Source organism: Strigops habroptila, chromosome 5 (assembly GCF_004027225.2).
Source record: "Strigops habroptila isolate Jane chromosome 5, bStrHab1.2.pri, whole genome shotgun sequence".
Classification (NCBI taxonomy): domain Eukaryota; kingdom Metazoa; phylum Chordata; class Aves; order Psittaciformes; family Psittacidae; genus Strigops; species Strigops habroptila.
Window position 1 is genome coordinate 59627427 of NC_044281.2, and position 26167 is coordinate 59653593.

Sequence of the window (26167 nt, forward strand, 5' to 3'; positions counted from 1 at the left end):
AGCTCGACCGGCTTCCCGGTTCCCCCCCGCTGTGTCCAGGTCCAGGTGGGGTGCACTGCGGCGCAGGGTGAAGGAGGCTCGGAGGCGGGCAGGGATGATACACCCCATCTTTATTAGACGGCTATACAGCTGTACAGCGAGGGCGCGGGGGGTGCGGTACCGCGCGCCCCAGGGCCCCACACGCCCCGGGAGGAGGGGAGAGAGAGCGGCTCGCCATGCACGTGGGACACCGACGACACAAGCACAACATGCGGCAAGGACTCTGGCCTGCTCCCACCCGGCCGCTCCCTCCTGCCAGCCCAGGGAGAGGCCCAGACTCCCCCCCCCCCCGCCCTGGGCACTGCCGGCCTTCAGCCGCTCAGTGCAGAGACCCTGCTGCAGGGTCCTGCAGCCCCGGGGAGGCTCAGCTCCATGCAGGGCAGCAGCCTGGGGGTAGGGGAAGCCACGGAAAAGCTTGATGTTCCCAGGAGATTTGCTTTCAGTTTCCTTTCACTCTGCCATGACAGTGCCAAGTCACAGCTGCTCCTCTGTGGGAGGACCTCAGCAGCACCCAGGTGCACAGACTCCCTGCTCAGCTCAGACCTGACCACAGCAGCAAAGAGCAGGTCCCCCCCAAGCTCTGCTTTAGCACACTCCGTTTGGACTTACAGACACCAGAGCAATAGCAGCTCTGGTCTGTGTCTCCCCATTGCAGCAAGCAGCTCGCCACCTCCAAAGAGCCTGTCCCATGTACACCCTGGCTTATGCCCTGTGCACCCAGGTACACGTATCCTCGGGCGCCAGCAGCTCGGCAGCACCACCCTGCACAGGCTCAAAGGGCAGAGGGCAAAAATCCTGGCAGGGAAAAGAGAGGTGGCCCTGGCCTCCAGGGAGAGCAGGGAAGAGCCTGCAGTGCCCGCAGAGGGCATGGCAAAAGCAAGCAGCCCTTGCCCGAGGCAAGGAGAAAAGGAAGGGAGGGAAAAGCAAAGCCTGGCAGGGATTAGTCGGGATGCAGATCCTCACAAGCTGTCACTGTAAGGGAGGGAAACCCCAACGATGGCGGGAAGGTCTTGTCCAAGGCCATGCTGCACAGCTGGGATCCTGATCCCCTCCTCAGCCACCCCAAGGCTGGGCTGGGGTTTGCTATCCCCTCCTGGGTTCAGGGGACCCCTCCTTGCCCCACCAGATACCAGCCACCTGCTTGATACAGTCTCCACAGCAGCCGAAGCCATGTTGCAAGCAAAAGGATGGTTTCAGGAGGGAAGGAGGAGCTAGGAGCCACCAGGTGAGATGTGAAACACTGAAGTGGCTGCATTGGGAGGACAGATCTACACACCACAGCCTGGTCATAGAGCAAAGGCCTTTAGTGTGCCTGGGAAGGGAACCAATACACAGAGCACAAGGCCTTCAGGGTGGGAGACGCCAGGCTGCCCTGTGCGAGGGTCTCTTTGGCACTGCAGGAGGGCCTGCTGGCAGCCTGCATCCCACTAGTGCCACGCACTGGGGAGGAATCTGCTGCCCTAGCCCAGAGATACGGCTGGAGGAATGTCAGCGACATAGGACTTTCACCCCGCTGACCCTTCCTTGTGTGCAGGGGATGGGCCAGCTGTTGTGGGAGTTGGGGAAGAGCTGCAGCATCCCTGGATCCCAGCCAGAGCTATTCCCACCAGCTCTAGATCCCACCCCTATCCACACCAGCAGCAGCCAGAGCTCATCCCTCTGCAGGATGCTGGGGCAGAGGGGTGGGTGACTACCCCACTGCTGTCCTGCTCCTCTCTGGGAGGGCGAACACAGTCCTGGGCACCTCCTTGGGGCTGCAGGCTGAGTAAGACCCCCTTCAACAGCTCCTGCCTTCATTTTGCAGGCCGGTCCCAGCTCTGGGTGGATATCTGGAGCTGGAGCCATCTCACATCCCTTGGAACAGCTGCTGCCACCTCCAAGCCAGTCCACAGCTCCCCACTGCTAGTCCTGTCACGCCAGCTTTTGCAGCGATCCTCCGACACAGACAACACAGATGTGACCACAGACACGGGTATGAACTCACACACACATTCACCCCACAAGAGTCAGAGTGGCGTTGACTTGACGCATGGCTGGACACGAGGTGCCGCCACAAAGCTGCTGGCCTGGCAGTTTTGTTTCTTCGGCAACTGATGGCAACAAAACAGAGCCCGGGACTATCCTGTCCACTCAGGTCAGGAGAAGCATCAGGCTGACGCCACATCCTGCTGCCCAGGCGGCTCCCAGTCTGCAATCCCCATCAGATCCCCAGTCTACAAGGCTATACCTGCAAGACAGAGAGGGACTGTGGCACCTATCGGGACGAGTTGCCAGCACCCCAACCTTGCATCCAAAGTATACCTTGCCCCTCTCAGCCACAGCCTTCCTACCTTGTGGATCTGTGGTGGAAGCTCATCCTCTGAGCTCTCCTCTGGCACAGGCTCCGGGTGTCTCGCTGACTGCCCGTCCTCAGCCCAGCCTCCCAGAGGGAGGCGGGAGAAGTGTGATGGGGCTCTGTGTACTGTGCCTGGGTCTGCAAGAGAGGCGAGAAGGAAGATTAGCTTCTTGGGCGACCTGTCAGTGTCCAGAAGCAGGCAGGCTGCTCGTGCTAGCCCATTAAGGGCATCGGTTACGGGGCTCTGACCTCGGACCTCTGCCTTGGCTCCCGTACCTGTGATGCCACCATATCGCCGCTGGAAGCCAGTCTGCAGTGTGGCTGTCTCCTCAGCGGGCTGCCGCGATGAGGAGAAGGGGTAGCTGGCAGAGCGAGGGATGGGGACGGGGGCACCCCGCTGAGCATCCAGCTCCTCGTGGGCACTCTCCCCGCTCTCGTCGCTCTCACGCCGGTGCCAAGTGTGACGCTCGGGCTCCAGCTGAGCGTGCTGCTTGTGCAACTGCGGCCAACACACCAGTGAGTGAGCCGTACAGGAGAGCCCAGATGCCCAAACACCCTCTCCCCAGCACTGCACACACACTGGGCTCAGCTTTCACTCACACCAGTATCCCACTCACTCCAGACAGGGCACACCAGTCCTGCCTGCCTGCCTAGTGAGCTGCAGGCTGCTCACCTCGTGCATGTAGAGTGCGTGCAGACTCATCTCAGTGGAGGCATACTCTGACAGGATCATGCTCTGCAGCTGACCCTCCCAGGCGCTGCTCCCCGAGCTCACGGTCCTCGCATCGGCACTGCCATGGGACACACAAGTGGTGTTTGCTACCCAGGTGCCCCCCACACCACCCAGCCCCCCTCCACTCTCATGTCAGGCTTGCAGAGATCTGCTCCTGAGCTGGGTAGGAACGAGCCCTCTGTAGCATCTCCCCAGGTGCATAAGATGACCGGCCCTGCAATGGGCACTGCCTCTGCCCTACCAGGGGTTTCTCACCACTGTGGTACCTATGAGAGAACATCAGAACCCCAACACTCCTTCGGGGCCAGCCTAAGCATGTGGGCCTAACTCTGCTTGTGAATATGTCCCCTGCTGTCCCAGGCTGCAGAGACAAATGCCACCATGCACCTAGGACAATAGGGTGGCAGTTGGGCAAGGGGTAACGAAATTTGCAAAGTGTTTGGCCCACCCCTCTCCCGTCTGCATCTTACCCAGAGGCTGTCATGGCAATGACGCCACGAGGGTGGGCTCCCTCGCCATCCCTTCCCGCTGTCTGGAAGCCGCCAGGAGGCTGCTGGGCAGACTGGAGCGGGGAGAAGGAACGCAGGGCCGAGGCCACTTCGGAGAGGTGGCGGGAGGCCTGGCCTTCCCGGCCCATGTGGAAGCCCAGTGCCGAGGAGCCCGCTATCACATTGGCAATGAGGCTGTGAGGCTGCAGAGTTGAAAGGGAGAGAATCACTGTCCTGTGCAGACTCGGAGGCCTGATCCCAGCCAGCAACAAAGAACTGAGGCACCTCAGCTCTCTCAGCCCCTCTCTCACCTCACAGGGCCCCAGGACAGCCTGCTGCCCTCTCCAGAAACCCAGAAGTTTCCCAGCTAGTGCTGATCTACCACATTTGTATCCTTAGATACAACCCAGGCAAGGACAAAATTGCCCACAGAGCCTCATTGTCAGGTTGCCAGCACCCAGCAAGCACCCCAAGAACACGCTGCTTCCCCCCCCAGACTGGGCACCTCTGACTCTGACTGCAGGGACTGGATGGAGCTGAAGAGGGCATTTTCAGGGAGCACAGCCTGCTGAGCCAGCGCCACGCTGCTGTCCCGGTGCACCCGCTCCTTCAGGAAGCCGATGAAGGCCGTGCTCTCGCGGGGTGGCTGCCACTTGGGGTTGGTGATGGCAAAGTGCATGAGGGACAGCTCCGTCTTGCCGTCCTCAGCCTGCTGGTAAATGGAGGCCTCCGTCTTTCCTGCTGACATCCACTGTGAAGCAAAGACAGGTAATGAGGGACAGGATCTGCTTTACACCTCTGCCAAGCCTGGGAATCCTGTGATCAGTCTGGACAAAGCACACAACACCCAGCATAAGCTGGGCCACGGCTCCGTATGTAGCAGGTGCTGCATCAAAACTGCCACACTAGTTCATTCCTTCCAGCCTGCAGAAGAAGCAGCAAGCACAGCATCTTCCACCTCCCCCCAGAACATGCATTGCTGCAAGGGAACTGGAGACATGGGGACTAGTCACAAAACACAATACTGAAAACCTTGTCTTGCACTCTCCAGCTCGCAGCAGGGGCAACAACAGCCAACAAATGACTGTTCTTAAAAGCTTCCTGCCACAGTGAGTCCACCCCCTCCCTAGTTCATGGCCTTGTCACTAGGGAGTCTTTCCTGACGAGTAACCTAAATTCCCAGGCACAGGAAATAAATAGATCCTCTTTCCCTCCGCACTAGATTTTACACAATGGAAAATGCTTCCCATCTCCCCGAGGCTGCCTCTCTCCTGGGCAGTCCAGCTTCTTTAAGTCAGTTCTCAGTGGTCATAATTTCCAAATGTCCAAATATCCCCATTCCTCTCTCCTGAGGATAGAGGACTCTTGGTTGTTAAGACAGGCAACAACATCAAATAATGAAGTGACAAAGCCTGGTTCACAAAATACCAGGTTAATAAGCTGGGCCACAAGAGCCTTCTGGGGCTGGTGAGCTGTGCTGGCAGCCACAGACACCCAGCGGAGAGGCAGGAGGCCAGGCTGTGGACTGCCAGGAGTGGTGAGTTCCAGCCTCCTGTGAGGCTGAAGGACCAGAGGTGCTGGTGGGGAGCCGGGGCTGCTGTCCCGTGGTGGTGGGACCTACCGCCGGGTGGCCATGCTGGCGCACGTCCATCTGGGCAAAGGAGCAGGTGTCACCCACACCCACCACCTCCACGGTGAAGTTGCGGAAGAAGTCCACGATGTCCAAGGACTTGGGCCGCAGGCAGACAATGAGGATCAGGGGGGTAATGATGGGACTCAGGAGCTCCTCCAGGATGAAGACCTGAGCACAGAGATAATGGGCTCAGCACAAGGATGTCAAAATCCCACAGTCCCAAAGCCAGACCCCAGCTCCAGCCCTCCATACTTCTGGGGCAGGGTGTCTCTCAGAAGACTGCCTTGTCCTCTGCCAGTGCAGGAGCTGCTCAGCTCTGCGGCAGCCTCTCCCTCCCACAGGGATGGAGGTGAGTCCCCATCCCAGCCCCACACAAGCCAAGCTCACCGCTTTGTACTGGAAGAGCTGGGCAAACTCATCCCTGGTCTCATAGCGGTGGGCATTGCCCTGCCAGTGGTCAGGCATGTAGTGGATGTGCGCCAGGATGACTCGCAGCAGCTGTTCTGGGCAAAACACCAGGTGCTGGTCGGGGATGAAAGACCTGTAGGACAGGACAGGGAAACACCACAGCATCACACCTCGGTTCCTGGGAGGGCTGGGTGACCAGTCCTTATCACAGCTCCAGCTATAGCCTTCACACCCAAGCCTAACCTCCCTGCCAGCCCAGCCTGGGGCTGAATAGCTCAGCCCTGCTGAATAGCTCCAGCAACACCCTCTGTATCACACAACCAATGCACCCAAGCTCACCACTACCCTCTTCTCCTGCCTGCCCCTGACTCCCCAAGGCCATGCCCTTCACTCAGGCAGATTCATGTCCACTTGTCACGAAAGAGCATCTTTACATGGATGGTTGTCAGCCCCACTGCTCCCCACAGCACTGCCAGGAGCACAGGGGCAGCACAGACCCACCTCACCTGCACACCGTGATGCCCACCCCAAGCAGGGTGACCGTGGTCAGGACGTGCTCGACTGCCAGCACATCCTCATCATAGATGGTGAGAGCGATGAGCACAGCCAGGATGGAGCCAGCAAAGAAGGCCACGTTCTTGGCCACAATGGTGAGGAGCGGGGAGATAAAGCAGTTCATGTACTTGGAAGCTGGCTTGTACCCTTTGCTGAGGCGCGAGTGCAGTTCGTGGTCCAGCTCATTGAAGTGACGGAGGTAACAGCGGCCGTAGAGAGACCAGCAGCGGGCACCCAAGCTGCCCGGCTCCCGCTTCAGGATCTCTGTGTAGCTGAAGAAGGCGTAGAGGATCTGCCAGATGAGGATGAGGGGGCAGAGGAGGAAGTTAGCAATGCCAATCCAGAGGATGCGAGTGCTGAGCTTCTCAGCCAGCTCTAGGCGGTTCCCAGCCCGCTTGTACTCGGCCTTCAGGCTCCACTCGTTCTCAAAAAGGGAACCGGGCCCCCAGAAGAAGATGAGCTCAAAGTTGTACTTGAGCCCCCGCGTGTAGAAGACGGTGTCTCCCAGCAGGGGCAGGCGGAAGCGGATGGGCAGCAGCGACTTGTTCACCATGGCCACCATGTAGTTCTTGAAGCGGAGGATGCGGTGGTAGATGTCCAGCTCCGTCAGCTCCTTCTTGTGGATGCAGATCTGGTGCTCCTTCTGGATCTGCACGATGCGCGCCTGCACCTCCTGCCAGGTGTAGTACGGCAGGGTGGACTGGAAGGGAGAAAGGGGCAAGGTTAGGGCAGGATGAGCCCTGGGACAGAAGCTGGGCTGAGCCCTCTCAAACAGCATGTCCCAGCATACACAGCGGGGTGCACACACACCACCAGCACACAAGGCACCTCCTGCACCACTTCAGCCAGCAGCAACTAAAACCCATACTTTGCCCCAGTGCCCTTTATGCCTACATTAGTACAGATGACTGTTTTCCAGCCACTCACGCACCAGCTGCCTTAGTGGCATGAACAGAGCTCCCGCTCCCATGGGTCCTCCCAGAGCTGCCATTTAGTCAGCAGGAAGGCACAAACAGGGGAAGGGACTTAAGCAGTGTCCCAGAGGGAGCCTGTGGAAAACATGGGGAACAACCAAGCCCTTTGGCTCACCCCACCTTTCTCAAGACACAGTGTCCACTCAAAGGATGATGTTGTTCATCAGAGCAAGGACTCTGGACTAGAATATATGTGCAAGCCTCAAAACCTATCTTGGACACACCAATCTCCATCTTCTCAATGAAGAAGTGTGATCTTCACCAACTAAGTAGCTCCATGCCTCAGTTTCCCCCCACCCAGTAAACAAGGAAGATGACTTGTCCTCAACCCAGGGAGGTATGAGGATATCTTCACTTATGCTTCCTCTGTTGAAAGGCATCGCAGAAAAGGCCATCACTGAAAAATAAACATATTGGGTGGCAGATGGCAGAAGCGTGTGCCAGCAGCAGACAGGCAAGCTGGGCAGAGGGGTTAACACGGTACAAGTTGGCTGTTGGAGAAGAGGCTGAAAGGAGATCAGTGCAGTTATGGAGCAGAAGGAAGAGGTCTCCCAGAGAAGCTGGCTTTGGAGAGGAGTGAAGGAGTGAGCTGCTTCTACCACGCAACAAATGCCTCCTGCATCCCTTAGCAGCCTCGTACTAGGCCCTTGGCCCAGCTACTTACCATCGGGATTTTCAGGGCATTGATGTAGAAAGAGTGAATCTCCCAGTAGCAGCAAATGTTGTAGATAAATTTGACGAGTCGGTGGATCCAGAAAACCCCAGCTATCACCAGGATGCAGATGAGGAAGCTGTTTGCCTGGATTCTGCAAGCAAGAAGAAACAAGTCGTAGGAGACAGGCCCAGGCAGGCACCCAGAGTACCTGAGAAAGCAAGAGTGGTGGCCGACATGCCCTGTGCTGCCCCTACCTTGCACTGCAGACATTTGGAGGCAGGAAAGCATCTGGCAGAGTCACCTTAATGGGTTCACTGGGATGCTGGCTGTGATTTACTGCTTTGTTGGCAAAGAGGATGTCGTAATCCACACAGCTGATAAGAAAGGTGGTGAATGCCACCACAAAGATGAACTGCCTGTGAAAAAAAGGGACCAGACATAAGGGTTCTTCTTCTGCCCCCCAGAACGTGAAGCAGCCAGTGTTACACATCATGGAGATGAATTCCCACAACCATGGTGGCAGGAAAGCTCACAGGCACCAGTTCCTCAAAGTGGAATGCAGGTTTGGGACATGAAAATCATAGCAAACAGGAGACAGGACAACTATAAAGGGAGCCCTCCCTCCTACCCAGCTGCAGGAGCTCAGCAAATTCTTGTGGCTGTTCCCAAGCAGCTGTCACAGACACAACAGACAGAACCTGCACTTACATGAGCTCAAAGATCTCTCCGATGAGCATGCAAGTGAAGCCATTCTTCTGATGAAGGTTATAGACGTGAAAGCTACAGTCAAGGAAAACAGTCTGGAGACTCCTGCTCTCTGATGAAGGATGGAGAGGCTTCTGGCCCACTGACATCCACAGCTCCCCAGAGCATAACTAATGCCATTTTATAAGGCAAGCAGCAGTCTCTGTGACTGAGCAGATCACCCATTAGTTCCCTTTCCCCATTATCAGGCCCTGAAGGTCCTGTGAACCAGTTAGACAAACCAAACAGATTTCGTCTTCCCCTCCACACCAGCTTCAAGATTCTGGAGCACCGGGCTGATTACTCCCTTCCACGTCGGCCTTGAAGGCCCCGGGCACCCAGCCAGCAAGGTGGCAGCGACAACCCCATCACAGAACAGGGAAATGTAACAGCACCTGGAGCACTGTCCACAAAACCAAGGAGTTACAAGTTCTAAGTGGGAACTTGGACAGGAACTGCTGCTGGACCATGAGAACCAGAGCCTCCAGGAGACAGGATGCTCCCACCATCATCTGCTTCCTCTGAGGACTGAGTGACTCGTATTCTTTTACATGGTCTTTGAGTCTAGATTGTGATTGTTATACTGATAGAGCAAACCACACATTAAGATATGACCCAGTCTGCAAACAGCTCTGGTTATTAGAAACCATAAGCTAAGCAGTGCACTATGCTGTTTGTAAAGTTATACTACACTGATTCTGCTTGCTGTGCTACTCTGATTACAAATGCTGCGGCATGCTAATAATAAAATCCTGGTAAGAAAATAAAGCTTTAATTGTAACTACGACTAAGTACCATCATCACTCTGCCAAGGATCCCTAAAAGAACCTGTCTGTCCCTTCACTGTTGGGTGACAGCACCCCACAGGCATGGGGGTTCAACCACCCCCCAACCCCTCTAGAACCGTGTGGTGTCCTACGGGAAGGGGCAGACGCTGCCCCAGCTCCAGGTCACACCAAGCCCAAGCTTCCCACCAGCACTGCGAGCCCAGGAGGTGGCGGGTGCCCCAGCGAAAGGATATGCGAGAGAAGAAGAGGTCTAGGTTCTCGATGTGATGCCAAGGAGCTGAAGGAAGAAGCGGCACAGGGTGAGGGGCCGCCGGTACAGCAGCCTGGCTGCTGTGACAGGCACAGCCCCACCTCTCCCCTCCCGGCCCGGCCCCCGAGGCCCCTGACCAGCCCCACAGCCCCCGGCCCCGCTCCGTGCCCGGCCCCTCCCTCGGTCCCTGGCTGCTCCCCCATCCCCAGCCCCCCGCACCAGCCCCCCGCAGCCCGGTCACGGCCGGTTCCCGAGGCCTCCACCGCCTCACGCTTCCCGGCCCCGCTCCCCTCAGGCTCGGGCCGCCGCCCCCGGCCAGGCCCCAACCCCCGGTGCCGGTGCCGCCGCTCACACTTGGTGCCCTCGGGGACGTGGACGAGCAGGTCGCCGCCGCCGGGCGGGGACTCGGTGGAGGAGCTCTCCAGGCGCTGGTACTGCGTCTCGAAGTGAGCCATGGCAGGGCCGCCCGCCGCCACCGGCCCCGGGCCCGGCCCGCTCGGCCCCCGCCCGCCCGCGACTGGCAGCAGCGAAACCCAATGGCAGCCGCGGGGTGGGTCGGGGCACAGCCAGTGGGAAGGCGGAGGGCGGGAGGCGGGGGCTGAGCGTAGCGGCGCCTCATAGGCGGGCGGGATGTGACGTCTGGCAGCTGAGTGGTGCTTCCGGGCCGGGGCGGCGGTGGCAGCACGTGGGTGGCGGGGTGCGCGCCCCCGTTACCGGCGCTGGCGGGGCCGGTCCGTGGGGCCGGCAGCTTCGCGGGGGCACAGGGGAGAATCGCGGCGGTAACGGCCCCAGGGCACTAACGGGGTGAGGCGATCCCGGGGGCTGCGGCTGCGGGTGGGTCCCGCCGCAGGGAGGGCTGGGGCAGGGACCCCGGGCAGGCGGGGAGGACGGAGCCCGTCCGATCACCCGCGGGTGGTTCTCGCTGGCCCCAGGTCCAGGCCTGTGGCTCAGGCGCTGTCCGTTCCGCGGGGAGCAGGAGCGATGGCGGCCCCGGAGAGCAGGTCGGTTTTCGAGGCCGCCCAGGACGCCGCCCTGCTGCGCGGGCTCACCCTCCTCACCGGAGTTGCTGCGGAGGCCTGGGGCGCCGAGCCGGCACCGGTGAGCCACGGTGCGTGCGGCTCCGCGTGGCGGCGGGGGAGGGAGTATGTGCCCAAGCTCCCGTCCGCCACAGAGAAGGAGCTCTGTCCCTAGCACAGCTTGGGCGGCTATCCTGGTGCATGGGAGCTGCCTGGTGGGTGGGTGCCAAGGTCCCCAAGTTCCCTCTACAGCCATAGGGCTCTGTGCAGAGTCTTTCCTTCTTCTTGCAGAGAAACCTGCAGCTGCTGGCAGTGAGGAGAAAGCCCATGGGGTCCCCGCGGTGCCGGAGCGGATGTGCTGCTCCACCTGTGAGCAAGTGTTCACCAGCCGGGAGGAGCAGGTGAGTGGGGCTGAGCGGCCAGCGTGAGATAGGAACAGGGCGGTGAGGTTCTGCTGCTGAGGCTCAGCCCCAGCACAGTGCAGCCCACTGCTGGCTGCTTCCCAGAGCTCGGCTGCCCATGTCCTTTTGGGATCTGGCACCTGGAGGCTGCACATTATCACTTAAAATGTCATTTACTGGAGGTAACTGGTGCATGCAGCACAAGCCTGTGCCTTTTTAGGTTAACTGTTAGGTGGCTAACTCCTTCGTGTATGATAGTGTTCCAGTCAGGATCACTGCAGAGTCCCAGCATCAGCTTAGCCCTCAGGGTCTGCCACCTCAGCCCCTTGGTGGTGGAGGTTTCCATGGACCAAGACCCTGCTGGCTCATACCTCTTTCCTCCACAGACTGAGCACTACCGTCTTGACTGGCACCGCTTCAACCTAAAGCAGCGGCTCCTGGGGCGCCAGACGTTGCCAATAGAAGTGTTTGAGGAGAAGACCCGCGCAGGTGAGGAATGGAGCCTCCCCCAGCAGAGCCCAGGGGCTCTCAGTGGCCTCGGTGGGGCTGTTCTGTGCAGGGGTGAAACCTCTGCCAGCTCAGAGTCCCTTTGTTCTGCCCCTGTGGGGTTTTCTGGGAATCCAGCACTGCTCCTGAGCGCGGCTGACTTGTTATGGGGAGAAGAGGGTGTTCTAGTTCTAGCTTAGTCCCTGCCTAGACAGGGAGTCTTTGGGCCAGAGCCCCCTTGTGATATGTAGGGTATTGGACAGGACATGTCTGCGGTTGTGGGCTAGCCCTTTGAGTCACCTGCAAAGTTTTGGGGAGGCTGTTGTTTAATCTTCGCCCAGCTCTACAGCTTCATTCCTTTCCTTTGCAGGTAGTGTCTCCAGCATCTCGGGGTCCGATTCAGAGAGCTCCGATTCAAGCAGTGAGTCAGAGTTGCCACCCTCTGCCAGCGACAGCCCCGGGACCCCCCAGATCCCTCGTTCCCACAGGGTGCTGTTCCGCAACGCAAAGGGCCAGCTCATCTCTGCCTACCGCTGCGTGCTGGGCACTGGGAAGGCAAGTCACAGCCCAGCTTATTGGGAGAGGGACCTCAGAGAAGAAACGTGGCACTTGGGTGGAGACATCTGTCTGGCAGTCCCCCGCGTGCCATGATGGGAAGGGTGGTTTGTGGTGTCAGTTCAAAGCCCCAGGCTTGCTGGTGGTCTGGTTTTTAACTCTGGGCTGCTCCAGAAACCTGCTTCTGGTGCTGGCAGAGGGGTTGCTCTGTGTTCTGGGGGACAGCAAGAGGTAACAAGGTGAACCCATGGGTGCTAGCAAGGCTGTCTATGTATCAGGGTGGCGCTGAGGAGTCAGTGGAGCTGGCAGCATCACTGCAGAGCCTCGATGCGAGCACGTGCTGGGTTGTGCTGATGATGGGCGGCGGGCACTTCGCAGGAGCTGTGTTCCGAGGGTGAGTACAGTGGGACGGAGCTAGGGTTGGCCCTCTGGGCACGGTCAATGGGGTTAGGCATTGAATGGCCACCCCCCACACTCCTCCATCACAGTGCTTACCACACCCTGAGCACCCAGAGCTCCCAGTCTTTGCTTGAAAGCTGGCTAAGCCCAGTCGTGCTGCTAGAGAAATACTAATCTTTAGGGACTCAGGGGAAAGCCACATGCCCTCCAGGGTCCCAGGAGCATCAGCTCCTCTGCATGCATGGGCCCTGTTGCTCATGCCTGCCCCTCTGCACAGCCCCCAGGTGCAGGAGCACAAGACGTTCCACCGCTACACGGTGCGAGCCCGGCGGGGCACAGCCCAGAGCCTGCGGGATGCCCACAATCCAGGCTCGGCACCCAGGTCAGCTGGAGCCTCCCTGCGGCGTTACAATGAGGCTGCCTTGCTCAAGGTGAGGATGCACCATAGCACTGGGCCCTGGGAAGTGACTGGCTCTGTGAGGTGCCACCACAATGCTGGAGGGCTTGGGTGGGGTGTGAGGTCTGGAAGAGGGTCAGGGCCCAAATGAGGCTGCTCTGTCCTGGGTCTGTCCTGCCCCAGAGCTACCTGTATCCATGCAGTGTGCTCAGGACTTCACAGTGCCTCCCCTTCCTCCTCAGGATATTCAGGACCTGCTGTCAGCCTGGGCACAGCACCTCAATGAAGCTCAGCGCATCTTCCTCCGGGCCCCTCGTCACAACCGTGCACTGCTGTTTGGTGGCAGGAACCCACCCCTCACCCGGGGCGACCTTCGCATCTGCCACATTCCCCTCAGCACCCGCAGGGCCACCCTGCGAGAGGTGCTGCGAGTCCACAGTGCGCTGGCCAGCCTGCAGGTGTATGGTGAGTTGGACCAGCCCCAGTGCCTGCGGATCAGAGCAGGTGGGGTGACATGGTGCTTGTGCATTAGGAGGTGCTGCCCTGTGGGGTGGAGGTGCTAGCTCTCCAACCCTCAATCCCTGGAGACATGGGGTGCTCCCTGTCCCCAGACAATGACAGGAGCACCCTTGCTGCCCAGGGAAGGACACGCCACTGGAGGATATCACTGGGTCTCCCCGGAAGGGCTGGCAGAAGAGGCGGCATAAAGTAGAGGTGGATGCCCCGCAGGAGGACACAAATGGTGAGTTGAGCCATGGAGGGACATATGACTGAGCAGGTAGGGGGGTCTGGTATTACGGTGCAGGGCCAGATTTGCAGCCCTGTGACAAGGCCTGGCACCACAGTGGGGATCTGCAGAGTGGGACCTTGTGCTGGGGAGAAGGGCAGGGTGTGCTTGGCTGAGAGCCCAGAGCGATTCATGCTGTGTATGGGGCCTCAGCCCCTGTCTTACCATCCCCCTCAGCCCCAGAGGAGGAGGAAGAGGAGGAGGAAAGCCCTGCAGGGGAACTGGAGACTGTGGAAGTGACACTGGGGACCTTGGACCTCCGGGAGTTCGAGGTGATGCCCAAGCGAAACCGCAAAAGGAGGAAGAAGAGGGACAAGAAGGTGGAGAAAGGTGAGGGGGAAGAACTGGCTGGGGGCAGCACAGGAAGGTGTCGGGGAAGGGACTGCCTTGTCTGGGTGCAGGCTGGCCATGGCCCTCTCCCTCACCGTGTGCTCCCTGTGCAGGGCCCTGTGCTGAAGAGACAGGATGCCATGGTACCCAGTGTGGGCAGCCTGGCCTGGAGCTGGTGACGGAGCTGCAAGGGGAGGCTGAGCCCCTTCCCTGGAGCGATGGAGGTAGGTGGAGTCTGGAGCTGGGCCAGGTGAATGCCTGCCCCGTTTCCTGGTGGCTTTGCAGCAGGGTGGAGAGCATGTTGTCACACAGGTGCCCAGAGCAGCTGGATGTGAGATGGCTGTAGTGCAGCCACATGCCTTTGAGTGAGCCCTGTGTTCAGAGCAGTAGCTCTGAACTCGGGACGGGCAGCACTTGGCTAAGTCAGGTGTGTGGGGGGATTGGAGTGTGTCTCGTCTTGGGAGAGGGCTCAACTGCTGCTAACAGTGCCCAGCAATGCCATGACACATTGTCACAGACTCTGAGGATGCTGAAGATCCTGCAGTGCCCAAATCCAGCCAGTAGGATAATGCTTTAACTGTGCCATGTGTGTTTCCTGGTCATACCAGAGCATTGCTCTGCCCAGGAAGCCATCAGACTCCCCTCCTGTTCTTCCCTCACAGGAGACCCTCAGACCCAGCTCCGCGATGCCCTGTTCACCGCCTGCAAAACAGGGGATGTGGGGATGCTGCGGCACCTCCTGGGTGTACCAGAGAGCATGGCCCTGCCAGCGAATGGCGAGGATGGGGAGGGCACACAGCCCCTGGATATGCCCCGCTCCCTGCTCAACCAGCCCGTGGATGAGCATGGCTGCACCCTGCTTCACGTGGCAGCACGGGCAGGGAAGGCTGAGGCAGTGTGCCTGCTGCTGGAGGCAGGGGCGGACCCTGCCCTGAGGTACGGCTGCAGGGCGCCCAGTGGTTGACAAGCATAGCCCTGCTGTGGGAGCCCAGTGACATGCTCCTGTCTCAGCCCAGGGAGACTGGTGCCAGCCTTGTCCTGAGACAGCCAGGGTTGGTGTCTGCCAGCTGGGGTGTCTGGGTTTGTTACAGGAGGCATAAGAGCTGAACCACTGTTCTCTGCCTGCCTGGTCTGGTACAGCAGTGGGCAGGCATTGCCTCAAAGTGCTCCCAGGTTTATTGGTAGGCAGTTCAGAGGGTAGGGATGAGACCTACCTTTGCAGGGCATTTGAGATGCAAAAAAGGAAGGATTTGGGGGATTCTGCGGCAGGGATAAGCAACTTTCCCCTCCTTAGCTGCAATAGCCTGGCCTGCAGTACCTGTTGTATCTCTGGGGAGTCGCTGGGCTCACAGCCCTGTGGGACACCAGCAGGCTGAGCTGGTCTTCCTTGTCTTCAGAGATGATCAGGAGAGGACCCCGTACTGTGTCTCTGCTGACAAACTGACCTGCAACACCTTCCGCAAGTTCATGGTGGACCATCCAGACAAGTATGACTACAGCCGTGCCAAGGTGGGTGCCTGCCCTCGGCCCTCCATTTCTGGGGGCTGGGGGGACCCCAGAATAAAGCACTCCTTGCCCACTTGTGCCATTGCTCATGGCTCACTGGGAGATGCTGACTGCCCTCTGCCTCCAGGTGCCAGGGCCCCTGACGCAGGAGATGGAGGCCAAGAAGCTGGAGAAGAAGCGGGCACAGAAGGCGCAGCGGAAGCAGCGGGAGCACGCGCAGCGGGAGGAGCGGCAGCGCCAGGAGCAGGAGCAGGCAGAGAAGCAGCGGTTCGCAGCCCTGTCCGACAGGGAGAAGGTGAGGCCGTGCAAGGGGAAGGGGATCCAGCCCAGCTGGGGCAGTGCCAGTGAGGTGGGCTCTGTGGGGGGACTGAGCTGTGTCTCTGCTCTCCAGAGGGCACTGGCTGCCGAACGGAGGCTGGCTTTGCAGCTGCAGGACACTAGCACAACTCTTGCTAACATCAGGTAATAGCCCCGACAGCATGGCTCTGCAGACAACTCTCCAACATCAGCACAGCTGTTCCCTGCCCTTCTTGCTGCAGTTCTCATTCCCAGAAGTCCCTGTGTAAAAGCTTTCTCCCTCTCTTGTCCTGCCTCCCCCAAATAGTTTGCAAAGGACACCTTGGTCCACTTGCAGCCAGATCTATGGCAAGCCAACCCTCCAACTACTCCTGTGCCCCTGTCCCTGATCCCACATACCATATTCCTTCCCTATGTCACCTCACAGGCTTGTGGACAGCCAGCCCTGCCTATGCTGATCTGGGCAGGGGCTTTATAACCCCTATGGGGCCAGATATCCCACATGTTCAGCCTGCCTTGAAGTGCCGCACACCGTGCTCCTGGTGTCTTATGTCACAGCTCAGGAGTGAATCCTCTTCTCCTCTAACCCTCTTGTAAGCGACCCCTTCACTCAGAGCTACCTCTGCTCTTTCCTGCAGCCGCTGCTGGCATTGTGGAGAGTCCTTGCTGGGCCAGATCCCCTTCCATTACCTCGACTTCTCCTTCTGCTCCACAGCCTGCCTGCAAACCCACCGCCGGGCCCGGGCTGCCCACACGTAAGGCTGGGGGCTGCTGTCACCTGCCAAGGACCGGTGTGGTGGAGACAGGGCTGAGCACTGGCTGCAGTGAGGGAGAGCCTGCAGAGCAGTGCTGGTCAGAGGGACTGAGCTGGCCATGTCACACTCTGGAGCAACTCTGGCAAGGCTCTGGGTATGAATGTCATGCTGGGGACATTACAGCTGGGAGGTTCCCATGGCCTACTGTGAGGTGCCAGGACTGTTTTGTGGCGAGTGTCCTGCTGCCAGCTTTTCTCATGGCTCCCTTGTAAGCTGCTGCACGTGGTGGTGGGACACAACAAACACGTGGATCATGCAGTCCTGGGCTACCTACAGCCATGCCTCTGGGCACCCTCTAGACTGTGCTTTCCCCTTCCCTCTCCTGGATGCCATCGGCATCTTGGCTGTATCCTGTTAGCAACTACCTCCTCTGCCTGCATTATCAATAAAGAGGTGCCTTGACCCCCGAGGTGTGTGTGGGGGAGTCAGCATGAGCCCTGAAACTATTTGGGACGAGTGTGGGATTAACATGCAAAATGAGTTCAATCCTGGGCCCCTCTCTCCTGCCTTACCCTAGAGGAGGGCAGAAGCTCTGGATGTCCATACTGGGACATATGCCCCTTTCCTAGGGCCCTGCAGCCCCTCTGCTCACCTCTGATGCTTCACCAGCCCCCTGTGCATCTCCACAGCCCCAGCAAGAGGCGACACTGCTGCCTGGCAGCCCAGTGTTTATTCTGTGGCCACAGTGCTGTGGCCAAGGGTCCTGTTGAAAAGGGGTTGGTCTAGGAAGAACAAAAGAGGGGTGGAGGGTGCCTCCTCCAGCTCCAGCACTGTGATGTTGTTGGGGCGGCCAACATGCAGCACTGAGCCAGGCACGAAGAGGGTCTGCTGGGGTCCACGGCGGGGCCAGTACCGGCCCAGGTTGAAGCCATTTATCCACAGCTGGCCCTGGAAGATGGATATGGGACAAGCTGTGCTGCTCTTCACCCTCACTCCCTCTCCCGGTTACACACCACCATACCTTGCTCCAACCTGGGAACTTCACGAAGGTGTCCCAGGCAATGCCAGGGGTCTCAAAGGTCCCAGTGTAGAAGGCTGGCCCTGCTCTGCCCCTGCTGCTTGATTTTGGCAGGGCAGCGTGGGGCCAGCCCTGCTGGATGGCAGCGTCTATGTCCAGGGGATAGATCAGCCAGTTGCTGAGAGGGCTAGAGTCCAAAGAGAGGTTCCCCAGCAAGCCCTGAGATGGAGCAGGAGGGAAAACGATGCAGCAGGATGTGCCAGGGCAGAAGCATCCTTGGCTTCCCCAGGGCATATGCCCCTCGCAGCAGTGAAGGTGCAATGGGATCACCTCCAAGGGGCTGTGTGGCCCTGGCTGCTGTGGCAGCACAAGTGGAGAGAGGGATGACCACCTCACAGCCCTATCCTGGGAGGTTTGTCAGGGGGTGGTGTGAGATTAACCAGAGAGCAGGTTTGGGGTGGCCTTGCCATGGCTCGGGTCTGTGGTGGATGGCAGTGTTTAGCCAGATGGGTGGCCAGGCCATCCCATCCAGAGCGCCAGGGCCCACTGCCCTCACCTTGAAGTCGCTGATGTTGGCCCCGAAGCTGATCCTGCCCATGTTCTCCAGGAGCACATCCAAGGTGTCCCCTGTCCTCCCCGTCACACGCAGTGTTGTCTGCCCGTCCCGCTCCAATGTCCCGTGGTACTCCTGCAGCCACAGGGTCAGCGCTGCTGCCCCATGCCCAGATCCCACCGCCTCAAATGCTGCTGGCTGCCTGCTCCCGCTGAGCCAGCTCAGGGCTGCCCTCCACCCCAAAGGGGGCAAATTCAGGCCAGAGGGCTATCCCACAAGGGCTCAGTGTGGCTCTCAGCACCTTGGCGCTTCCTGAGCCTCTGGAATGGCACAGCCCTGCTGCCCGCAGGACCCCGAGTGCTGGGCAAGGGATGCCTGTGCTCCTGTATTCTCACCTTCTGCAGCATCACGTAGCCGCGGTCGCAGATGCTGTGGGGAGGAGCGTCCAGCGTGGCTGGGTCCAGGACATCCCAGGGCAGCTGCGTGCGGTACACCACAAATCCATGGGCCTGCGGGACACAGCGAAGGGCATAGAAAGGAAAACAGGGCTGAAGATGAGCTCTGCTCCTCCACCCCAGAGCCAGGGCAGGGCAGGCAAGCCTAGGCCCCTCACCTGCTTTATGGCCTCAAAGGTGAGGGGGAGCTGGCTCTGGATGGGCCCAGAGGGGCACAGCACTTCCAAGGCATCCAGGAGGTCGGCATGCTGCAAAGAGAGGGGTGGGCGCTGGGCAGCCAGCCAGTGCCAGGCAGGAGCAGCACAGCCCCTCGGGCAGGCACTCACCTTCTGCAGGGCCACCCGGCCATAGGAATACTTGGGGGTGGCAGGTGGCATCGGGCCGGCTGGCAGGGACTGGAACTGAAAAGCAAGCTGTCAGCTGCCCCTCAGGGCAAGCAGGAGACGCCCCTGCCCTGCCAGGTCCCTCTGTGTCCCACTCTTCCCTGGCACAGGCAGTGGTGCCCAGTACTGTCCCCCTCCTCCTGCCAGGCTCAGCACCTTGCTGATGACTGTGCGGATGGCAAACAGCTTCTCAGTGGGGTCTCCTGCCTCTGAAAGTGGGGCATCATAGTCGTAGCTGGTGGTCACTGGTTTGTACTGGTCCTTGAAGTCAGCACCTGGCCAGGGAAGCTATGGGAGCTGGAGAAAGGGGCTCTGCCAGAGCTCAGGTCATGGAACCCAGTCCTCGGCTGGTTGCAATGCAATGGAGGGGCATGACCCGGGACTGGGACACCCTGCCTGGGGACAAAAGGAGTCCCAAGTTTGGGTTCAGGGGCCCTTGGGTCAGAACACACCATGGGACAGAACAAAAGCCTGAAGCAGGCTCCTCAGGGATAGCCAAGGAAAGCCCCCCAGCATTGCAGCATCCACCTCCTCCCCAGGGCAGGGACCTACTCACCACTCCAGTAGGCGAAGTTTGTCCCCCCATGGAACATGTACCTACGGGACACCCCAGAGAGCCCCATCAGCACCCCACACACTCAGCAGGGGCTGACCATACGCTGCCCCCTTCCTGCTGCGCCCAGTGCCAGCCCTGCCTGCTGAGCCCTGTAGGATGAAGGTGAGTGGCAATGCCCACTCCAGTGGTGGAGATGGGAGGGCAATCCCCCCCTAGGCTGTGCCCCACCAGCTGACAACTTGCATGTTGACGCTGGCTCCCAGCTGCAGCATGTCCTCCAGCCCCCGGGCCACATCCAACGAGCTGGTGCTGGCGTGAGCCTCCCCCCAGTAGTCCAGCCAGCCTGTGTAGTACTCGGAGTTCACCTGGGGAAGAAAGGGACTGTCACCCACCCAGAGCTCCTGTCAACCCTCTGTCAGCCACATACCCCCTGCTCAGCTGTAGCCTGGCCCCAGCTCCCCTCTTGCCTCGCCCCCCCAGCCGTCCACCTCCCCAAAGCCATCGTGGGTCATTGCCCCCACGGTGCCCAAGTCAAGCTCACCAGGGGCCCCTTCGGCTCAACCCAGCGCTGGGCTCCAAATGCCTCTGTCATATTGGAGCCTGTGGAGGTGTAGGGAGGGAGGTTGGAGAGGGACAGAGCAGGGACCGCCATACCCTCTCCTTCCCCCCCTTCCCAGAGGTACCTGGCCCAAAGTCGACAGTGGCATAGAGCCCCTGCAGCGTGCCGCAGCGCAGCTCCTCTGCCCGTGTGCCATCAGTGGTGAAGAGCAGCACCTCGCTCCCCAGCAGCGCCCGGAAGGAGCCCAGCAGGTGCCGCAGGTACCCATAGTCACAGGCATAGTAGCTCCCATATTCATTCTCCACCTGCAATCAGGGCAGCGGCTGGCACCCAGCATGCATATGGCAGGTCCCACTCCCACTGGGATGAGCATCCAGCTCCCCCCTTCCCTCATGACATCGTCAGATGTCGTGAAAGCCCCCAGGTGGGTCCTGAGAATGACCTTCCAGCCCCACCATGACCCCCAGCTCTGCCAGTGTCCCTCAAACCACAATTGAGGTGTAGTGGGTACCCCAGAGTCCCAGCCTTGGGTTTAAAGCCAGGCCCAGAGGTTGGGAGGGATTTATCTAAGAGTGAGCTGTGCCAGATGAGGTCACGGTGCAGGGGGCACAGGTGGCTTTTTGGGGCACATCCAAAAATGACCCACACAGGGCAGGGGGCCAGGCCCTACAGCACCCTACCTGCACGCTGATGATGTTCCCCCCATGCTGGTACAGGTGTGGCTTGATCTTGGGTAGCAGGACATGGAGCCAGGAGTCCACAGCTGCCAGGTAGGCTGGGGGGACAGAGGGCAGCTCACCTGGCTGCAGTGTCCACCTCAGCCCACTTGCAGCCAGCCCTGCCAGGAGGAGAAAGGAGCAGACGAGGCAGGGCCAAGCATGATGGGAGAGGTGGAAAACAAACTACAGGGCTCTCAAAAAATGGAGAAGATGGGAGAGAACACACACGCAGGGCAGGCAGGTGCATGGAGACTGGCAGCAGACTCTAAGAACATGGTGCTCACAGCCCCATGCTGAGGCTCACCGGGGTCGGAGGAGCGCAGGACAATGTCTGGTTTCCACAGCAGCCAGGAGGGCAGGCCACCCTGAAAAAACATGCACAGCAGAGAGGGAGGCAGAAGAACCACTCAGCAACCTGGGCTGATACACAGCCGAAACCTGGCCAGCGTAATGCTAATGCCTAGCACCAGAGTGGCATGTGTGCTGGGGGCAGCAGCCTGGGCATAGCTGCCTTGCACCAGAGCTGGAGCACCTGTGCCCATCCCAGACCACCCATCACCCTTCTGTGCCAGGCTAGGGTCTGGGACTCACCATCTCCCATTCCGCACAGATGTAGGGCCCCGGCCGCAGGATCACCAGCAGCCCCAGCTCAGCTGTCAGGTCCAAGAAGGCTTCCACGTCCCGGTCCCCAGCAAAGTCATAAACCCCTGGCCGTGGCTCGTGGTAGTTCCAGGGGACATAACTGGGGTGAGAGGGAAGATCACCACATGGGGACTAAGGGCACCCCAGCATGACGGCGAGCCATCCCACAGGCTGGTTCCTCTGCTCCTGGGAACTGGATTCCAGCCTGAGCAGAGGATGGTAAATGGGGCTGGACTGGGTCTAGTCCAGGCTCATGCTTGTGTCTGGCAGGGGCGTCCTGCGGGTCGCAGTCAGCCCAATGCAAGGGCTAGTCCTCGCTGCCTGTGATCAGAGAGCACCCTTGCCTCTGTCCCTGCTCCAAGGACCCCAGAGACCCTGAGGGGCAGCTGTGGGCTGTGCCCCTGTCACTTACACCTGCACAGCACTCAGTCCGCTCATGTACATCTTGAGGAGTCGGTCCCTCCAGGCAGGGCGCGGGACACGGGCGTAGTGGATGCTGCCCGAGATGTAGCGGAAAGGGACACCGTCCTTGCGGAAGCAATCCTCCTCATAATCCAGCTCGAAGGAGCGTGACAGCGGGGAGGCCTGCGGGAGAGGGGCAGTGCTGGGGGGGCTGCAGACCCTCCCCAAGCCCAGCCACCCTCTCCCACACTGGGACAGGGACTGATGGGGGCTGATTCCTGGGTGAGACTCTCCTCATCCTCTGTGTAGGGACAAGGCAGATACCATACTGCCCCAGGAGAGCAGGAGGGACAGGCGGAGCAGTCATTTGCACCACCTGATGGTCCCCCTCACTAATCAAACACCCTGCAGCTGAGCTTGTAGCAGTTTGCAGGATGCACGCTGCTGGGCATTTGTGCAGGGAGCTGGGAGTGCAAGTGGGACATTCTGCAGCAGAAGGGAGCCATTGCAGGAAGAGTAGAGACATGGCAGATCCCGGAGCCATCCCACCGGATCCTTCATAGCTCAGCCCCGCGCACTTCTCCCAAACTTTCCACCCGTTTTGCTAACCTGCGTGTGCAGGAGCCCCGCCGCCAGCAGCAGGGCAAGAGCCGGAAGCTCCATCCTTGCTGGGCACTCGGCAGGTCCGGGATGCGGGACGAAAGTGGACTTGGACACCCCCATCACATGATCCTTCTTGGCCAGTGCCGGGCGCTTCCTCCAGGGTCCTACAAGCAGAGACCGGGAGCAGCAGCACAGCTTGTGGGGAACATCGGATAGCGGGTAAGCAGCTCTGGCCGCCCGCCTGGTCCAGCTGCACATCACCCCTCCAAAGCCCACCCAGCACGGGATGCAGGCAGCCTACCACGGCCCGAGCCAGCTCCGCACATCCCCGGTGCCCCCCGGGTGGTGGGTGACACACGTTGGGGCACAAGGAGCCTCGTAATAGTGTCACCACCAGACAAAACGCCCTCGAGGGAGCTCAGCCCACTTGTTCCATCAGAGAGGTGGTGGTGGAGCCTCGGTTACAGCCGCGGTAGCGGGGATGCTGCTGCTCTCCCGCACCGCTCGCAGCCGGGGGATGCCACCGCGTTCCACCCGGGTCACAATGCGGCGCGAGCCCGCCGGCTCCCGAACGTGCGATCCCCGACGGGCGGCAGCGGGCACCGGGGAGGCGGCAGCGCCCCGCCCGCTGGGTGACGCGACGGGTGACGCGGCGGGTGACGCGCCGCGGCGGGCGATGACGCGGGCGGGCGATGGGGCAGGCGCTGTGCGTCTGCTCGCGCGGCACCGTCAGCCTGGGGGGAGCGCGATACCTGCTGCTGCACCGGCTGGCGGAGGGGTGCGAGCGGGGCGGCAACGGCGAGGAGCTCGGGCGGCGGGAGGCTCGAGCGGGGGGATGCTCAGGCGTAGGGAATGTTCGGGCATGGGGGGACTCAGGCATTGGCGGGGCGATGCTTGGGTATGGGTGTGATGCTTGGGCATTGGGGGGTGCTTGGGCGTGGGGTTGCTCGGGCATGGGGCTGCTTGTGCACGGGGGGATGCTTGGGCATGGGTGTGATGCTCAGGCATGGGGGGGCTGCTTGGGCGTGGGGGTGATGCGCACGCATAGGGGATGTTCAGGCATGGGGGAATGCATGGGGGTGGAGGTGACGCTGGGGGATGGGGGTGTGCTCAGTTATAAGGAATGTTTGGGCATGGGGGTGATGCTCAGGCATGGGGGGGTATGCTTAGGTGTGTGTGAGATGCTTGAACATGGTGCAAAAATGCTTGAGCACAGGCGGTGTTTGTGCTTGGCAGGGGAGATACTTGAGCATGGTGAGGGAAGATGCTTGAGCATAGTGGGTGCTTGTGTATGGCAGAGTATTCTCATGCTGGGTGGCAGGGCTTGGTCATGCCCACGAGTGGGTGCTTGGACCCATGGGAGTTGGGTGATTGGACCAGTGGGGTTGCTCATGCAGAAGGGGGAGGCTTTGGATGTCTGGCATGCGTCCCCAAGATAGGGGGAATGTGCATGTTTGGGGTATTCCCATGGAGAGGGGTGCAGGCACCTGCTGCCCTCTGCTTCTCTCCCCTTGGTGCACACAGTTGAGGCTGGGCACAAGGCCAAAATGTGGGTGCCACAGCAGTGTGACACCTGACCCACGCTGCACTCGTCACCTTGCAGGGGCTTCAGCTACGTGGACCTGGTGGAGGGTCTGCGGGACGGGCGCTTCTACGCTCTGAAGCGCATCCTGTGCCATGACAAGGAGGACCACCAGGCTGCCCTGCACGAGGTGGAGATGCATGGCCTCTTCGACCACCCCAACATCCTGTGCCTGGTGGCCCACTGCATGGTGGAGAAAGGCGCCAAGCACGAAGCCTGGCTCCTCCTTCCTTACGTGAAGGTGAGGGGGGCTCCCCTGGCTGTCCCCCACCCCCTTGCCACTGGGAGCAACAGTGGTGACCAGCTGCTTGCATTTGCAGGGGGGGACCCTCTGGAATGAGGTGGAAGCACTGCGAAAGAGAGGGACCTTCATGCCAGAGCAGCGAATCCTCCTCATCCTCCATGGCATCTGCTGCGGGCTGCAAGCCATCCACAGCAAGGGCTATGCACACAGGTGGGGGCCAGCAGCCTCAGCTGAAGGGGGCAGGCAGGGGGTTGAATAGGCACTCGGTGATATCCATTCCCACAGGGACCTCAAGCCCACCAACGTACTGCTGGATGAGGATGACCGGCCCGTGCTGATGGACCTGGGCTCCATGAACCAAGCTCGCATTGAAGTCAACAACTCTCGGGAGGCCATGGCCATACAGGTGGGTGGTCTGGGACATCATCCCGCCAGCCTGTCCCTGCCCCGGGCCCTTCATCCTCACCCTCCTCTCTGCAGGACTGGGCTGCCCAGCGCTGCACCATCTCCTACCGTGCCCCCGAGCTCTTCACGGTGCCGAGCCAGTGCATCATAGATGAGCGCACAGATGTCTGGGTAAGGATGCGGTCCTCTCGCCCCCATCCCACTGCTGTGGGGCTGCCCTGACCCCGCCATGCTCCAGTCCCTAGGCTGCGTGCTATACTGCATGATGTTTGGGGAGGGCCCCTACGATGCCATCTTCCAGAAGGGCGACAGCGTGGCTCTGGCGGTGCAGAACCCCATCACCTTGCCCTCCACAACCAGGTGAGGGGTTGGGGAGGGTGACCCTGCTCCCAGGCAGCCCCTTGTGCTGTGCACCACATGGACACCACCCTTACCATCTTTCTTCCAGGTACTCGGCTGCCTTGCAGCGCCTGCTCTTCTCCATGATGACAGTGAACCCCCAGGAGCGACCCAGCATAAATGACATCCTCCACCAGCTGGAGGGGCTGCAGCCAGCGCTGGCGGGACAGGACACCACACAGATCTGAACGTGTCCCACCCCATGGCAGCAACGTACCCTGAAGCCAAGCCAGGGGAAAAGCAGCTGCCCTCATCCCCGCTGCCCAGTGGAGCCATTGCAGAGAGGATTGCTGTGGTCAGGGGAGAGCTGCTGCTCTTTGCTGGGGTGTGTTGGATTTGGAGTGTTCTGTGCCCTGGATGCTGCTGCATGGGACTTGGTCTGTGTTCCAGAACTGTGGGCATGTGACCTGCTGCTAAACACAGGGCCCTGGCTGCCCCTGGCGCTTGCAGAGGAGCGTGCTGTGGAACCTCCCCCGGGTGATGGCAGCAGTGGCCCTGCAGCGCTGTGCCCCAGGAGGGTTGCTCCTGCCCGGGGAAGAGCTGCAGTTGGGGTCCTGGTGCTGTGCTGGAGCAAGGCAGGGGGTTTAGCACCCGCTCTGCTGCTGCTCCTGGCACCGACATTGCCTTGTGTTTGGAGTAAAAGATGTTCTTGCAGAGGTGGGTGTGTCCCTATCTACGGGGAGGGGATCCTGCCAGGAGCATTAGGAGAGCAGGGCACGCTGCCTGGGTTAAGCAGCCAAGCGTTGCTGGAGGGAAGAGCAGTGGAGGACAGCTAAGGACAGCCCCGCTGGGGCGGCACAGCGAGAGCATTAGCAGTAAGCAGGGAAAGTTAATCCCTGGCCCCAGCACGCTCCTGATGGGAGTTAACACAACTCTGCAGCTGGAGCTGTGCGCTGCTGTTGAGAGTCTCCGGGGCTGTGCACTGCAGGCAGGGGCTCAGCACAGCACAGGCAGGCAGTGGCAGGGGTACAGGCAGAACTTCTCCACTGCCCAAGGAGAGGGAGGTGGGTGCCCAGGCTGGGAGCTGCCGGAGCCCTGCTGCAGTGGGTGGGGGTGAGCAGAGCCTGGGGACACCCCCAGCCCAGCAGCACCCTTGGCTGGAGATGCTCACTGGGA

The 26167-nt window shown here is 60.3% G+C and overlaps 3 protein-coding genes across 9 annotated transcripts; 1 reads left to right on the forward strand and 2 right to left on the reverse strand.

Annotated features, from left to right (window-relative positions):
• Positions 1-93: 93 nt before the first annotated feature.
• ATG9A (autophagy related 9A) lies at positions 94-10108 on the reverse strand. Of its 4 annotated transcripts, none has more exons than XM_030486926.1 (14): positions 9955-10108; positions 9586-9629; positions 8529-8593; positions 8075-8236; positions 7830-7971; positions 6143-6891; positions 5616-5769; positions 5217-5396; positions 4101-4346; positions 3578-3798; positions 3048-3165; positions 2651-2873; positions 2370-2512; positions 94-2266 (listed from the first exon to the last, which is right to left on the reverse strand). In XM_030486926.1, the coding sequence occupies exons 1-14, from the start codon at positions 10055-10057 to the stop codon at positions 2261-2263; spliced, it is 2556 nt and encodes an 851-aa protein (XP_030342786.1). In that variant the 5' UTR covers positions 10058-10108; the 3' UTR covers positions 94-2260. The 4 variants fall into 4 exon arrangements, with proteins under 4 accessions (XP_030342786.1, XP_030342785.1, XP_030342787.1 ...); XM_030486925.1 differs by having other exon boundaries at positions 94-2293; XM_030486927.1 differs by lacking the exon at positions 8075-8236 and having other exon boundaries at positions 94-2293; positions 9955-10102.
• A 413-nt stretch (positions 10109-10521) lies between these two features.
• Positions 10522-25707, forward strand: STK16 (serine/threonine kinase 16). Of its 3 annotated transcripts, XM_030486920.1 has the most exons (21): positions 10522-10710; positions 10910-11019; positions 11406-11508; positions 11876-12060; positions 12339-12454; positions 12737-12890; positions 13099-13321; positions 13497-13598; positions 13821-13973; positions 14087-14197; positions 14636-14909; positions 15371-15482; positions 15607-15774; positions 15871-15941; positions 16415-16531; positions 24025-24244; positions 24324-24457; positions 24533-24653; positions 24728-24823; positions 24891-25012; positions 25101-25707. In XM_030486920.1, the coding sequence occupies exons 1-21, from the start codon at positions 10584-10586 to the stop codon at positions 25237-25239; spliced, it is 2958 nt and encodes a 985-aa protein (XP_030342780.1). In that variant the 5' UTR covers positions 10522-10583; the 3' UTR covers positions 25240-25707. The 3 variants fall into 3 exon arrangements, with proteins under 3 accessions (XP_030342780.1, XP_030342781.1, XP_030342783.1); XM_030486921.1 differs by lacking the exon at positions 13497-13598; XM_030486923.1 differs by lacking the exons at positions 10522-10710; positions 10910-11019; positions 11406-11508; ... (10 more) ...; positions 15871-15941; positions 16415-16531 and adding an exon at positions 23073-23199.
• On the reverse strand, positions 17243-23047 carry GLB1L (galactosidase beta 1 like). Of its 2 annotated transcripts, XM_030486930.1 has the most exons (17): positions 22723-23025; positions 22428-22585; positions 21829-22001; positions 21366-21516; positions 21079-21139; positions 20736-20830; positions 20180-20360; positions 20038-20096; positions 19740-19861; positions 19497-19537; positions 19097-19215; positions 18884-18958; positions 18716-18805; positions 18498-18611; positions 18106-18237; positions 17553-17768; positions 17243-17479 (listed from the first exon to the last, which is right to left on the reverse strand). In XM_030486930.1, exons 1-17 carry the CDS (start codon positions 22745-22747, stop codon positions 17261-17263), a joined length of 2031 nt encoding a protein of 676 aa, XP_030342790.1. In that variant the 5' UTR covers positions 22748-23025; the 3' UTR covers positions 17243-17260. The 2 variants fall into 2 exon arrangements, with proteins under 2 accessions (XP_030342790.1, XP_030342789.1); XM_030486929.1 differs by having other exon boundaries at positions 22428-23047.
• Positions 25708-26167: the final 460 nt, after the last annotated feature.

What these genes read in the sequence shown, in the direction of transcription:
- ATG9A (XM_030486925.1), bottom strand. Translation starts at nt 10,057, where the DNA reads ATGGCTCACTTCGAGACGCAGTACCAGCGCCTGGAGAGCTCCTCCACC. An exon ending in GTGGGCATCACGGTGTGCAG is followed by an intron (nt 5,770 to 6,142) that starts GTGAGGTGGGTC and finishes CCTGTCCTACAG; the next exon opens with GTCTTTCATCCCCGACCAGC. An exon ending in ATTGCCATGACAGCCTCTGG is followed by an intron (nt 3,166 to 3,577) that starts GTAAGATGCAGA and finishes GTCCCATGGCAG; the next exon opens with TGCCGATGCGAGGACCGTGA.
- STK16 (XM_030486920.1), top strand. Translation starts at nt 10,584, where the DNA reads ATGGCGGCCCCGGAGAGCAGGTCGGTTTTCGAGGCCGCCCAGGACGCC. An exon ending in ATGAGGCTGCCTTGCTCAAG is followed by an intron (nt 12,891 to 13,098) that starts GTGAGGATGCAC and finishes CTTCCTCCTCAG; the next exon opens with GATATTCAGGACCTGCTGTC. An exon ending in CCTTCCCTGGAGCGATGGAG is followed by an intron (nt 14,198 to 14,635) that starts GTAGGTGGAGTC and finishes CTTCCCTCACAG; the next exon opens with GAGACCCTCAGACCCAGCTC.
- GLB1L (XM_030486929.1), bottom strand. Translation starts at nt 22,679, where the DNA reads ATGTGCAGCTGGACCAGGCGGGCGGCCAGAGCTGCTTACCCGCTATCC. An exon ending in CGGGGCTCCTGCACACGCAG is followed by an intron (nt 22,002 to 22,427) that starts GTTAGCAAAACG and finishes CCTCTCCCGCAG; the next exon opens with GCCTCCCCGCTGTCACGCTC. An exon ending in GCCGGGTGGCCCTGCAGAAG is followed by an intron (nt 18,806 to 18,883) that starts GTGAGTGCCTGC and finishes CTCTCTTTGCAG; the next exon opens with CATGCCGACCTCCTGGATGC.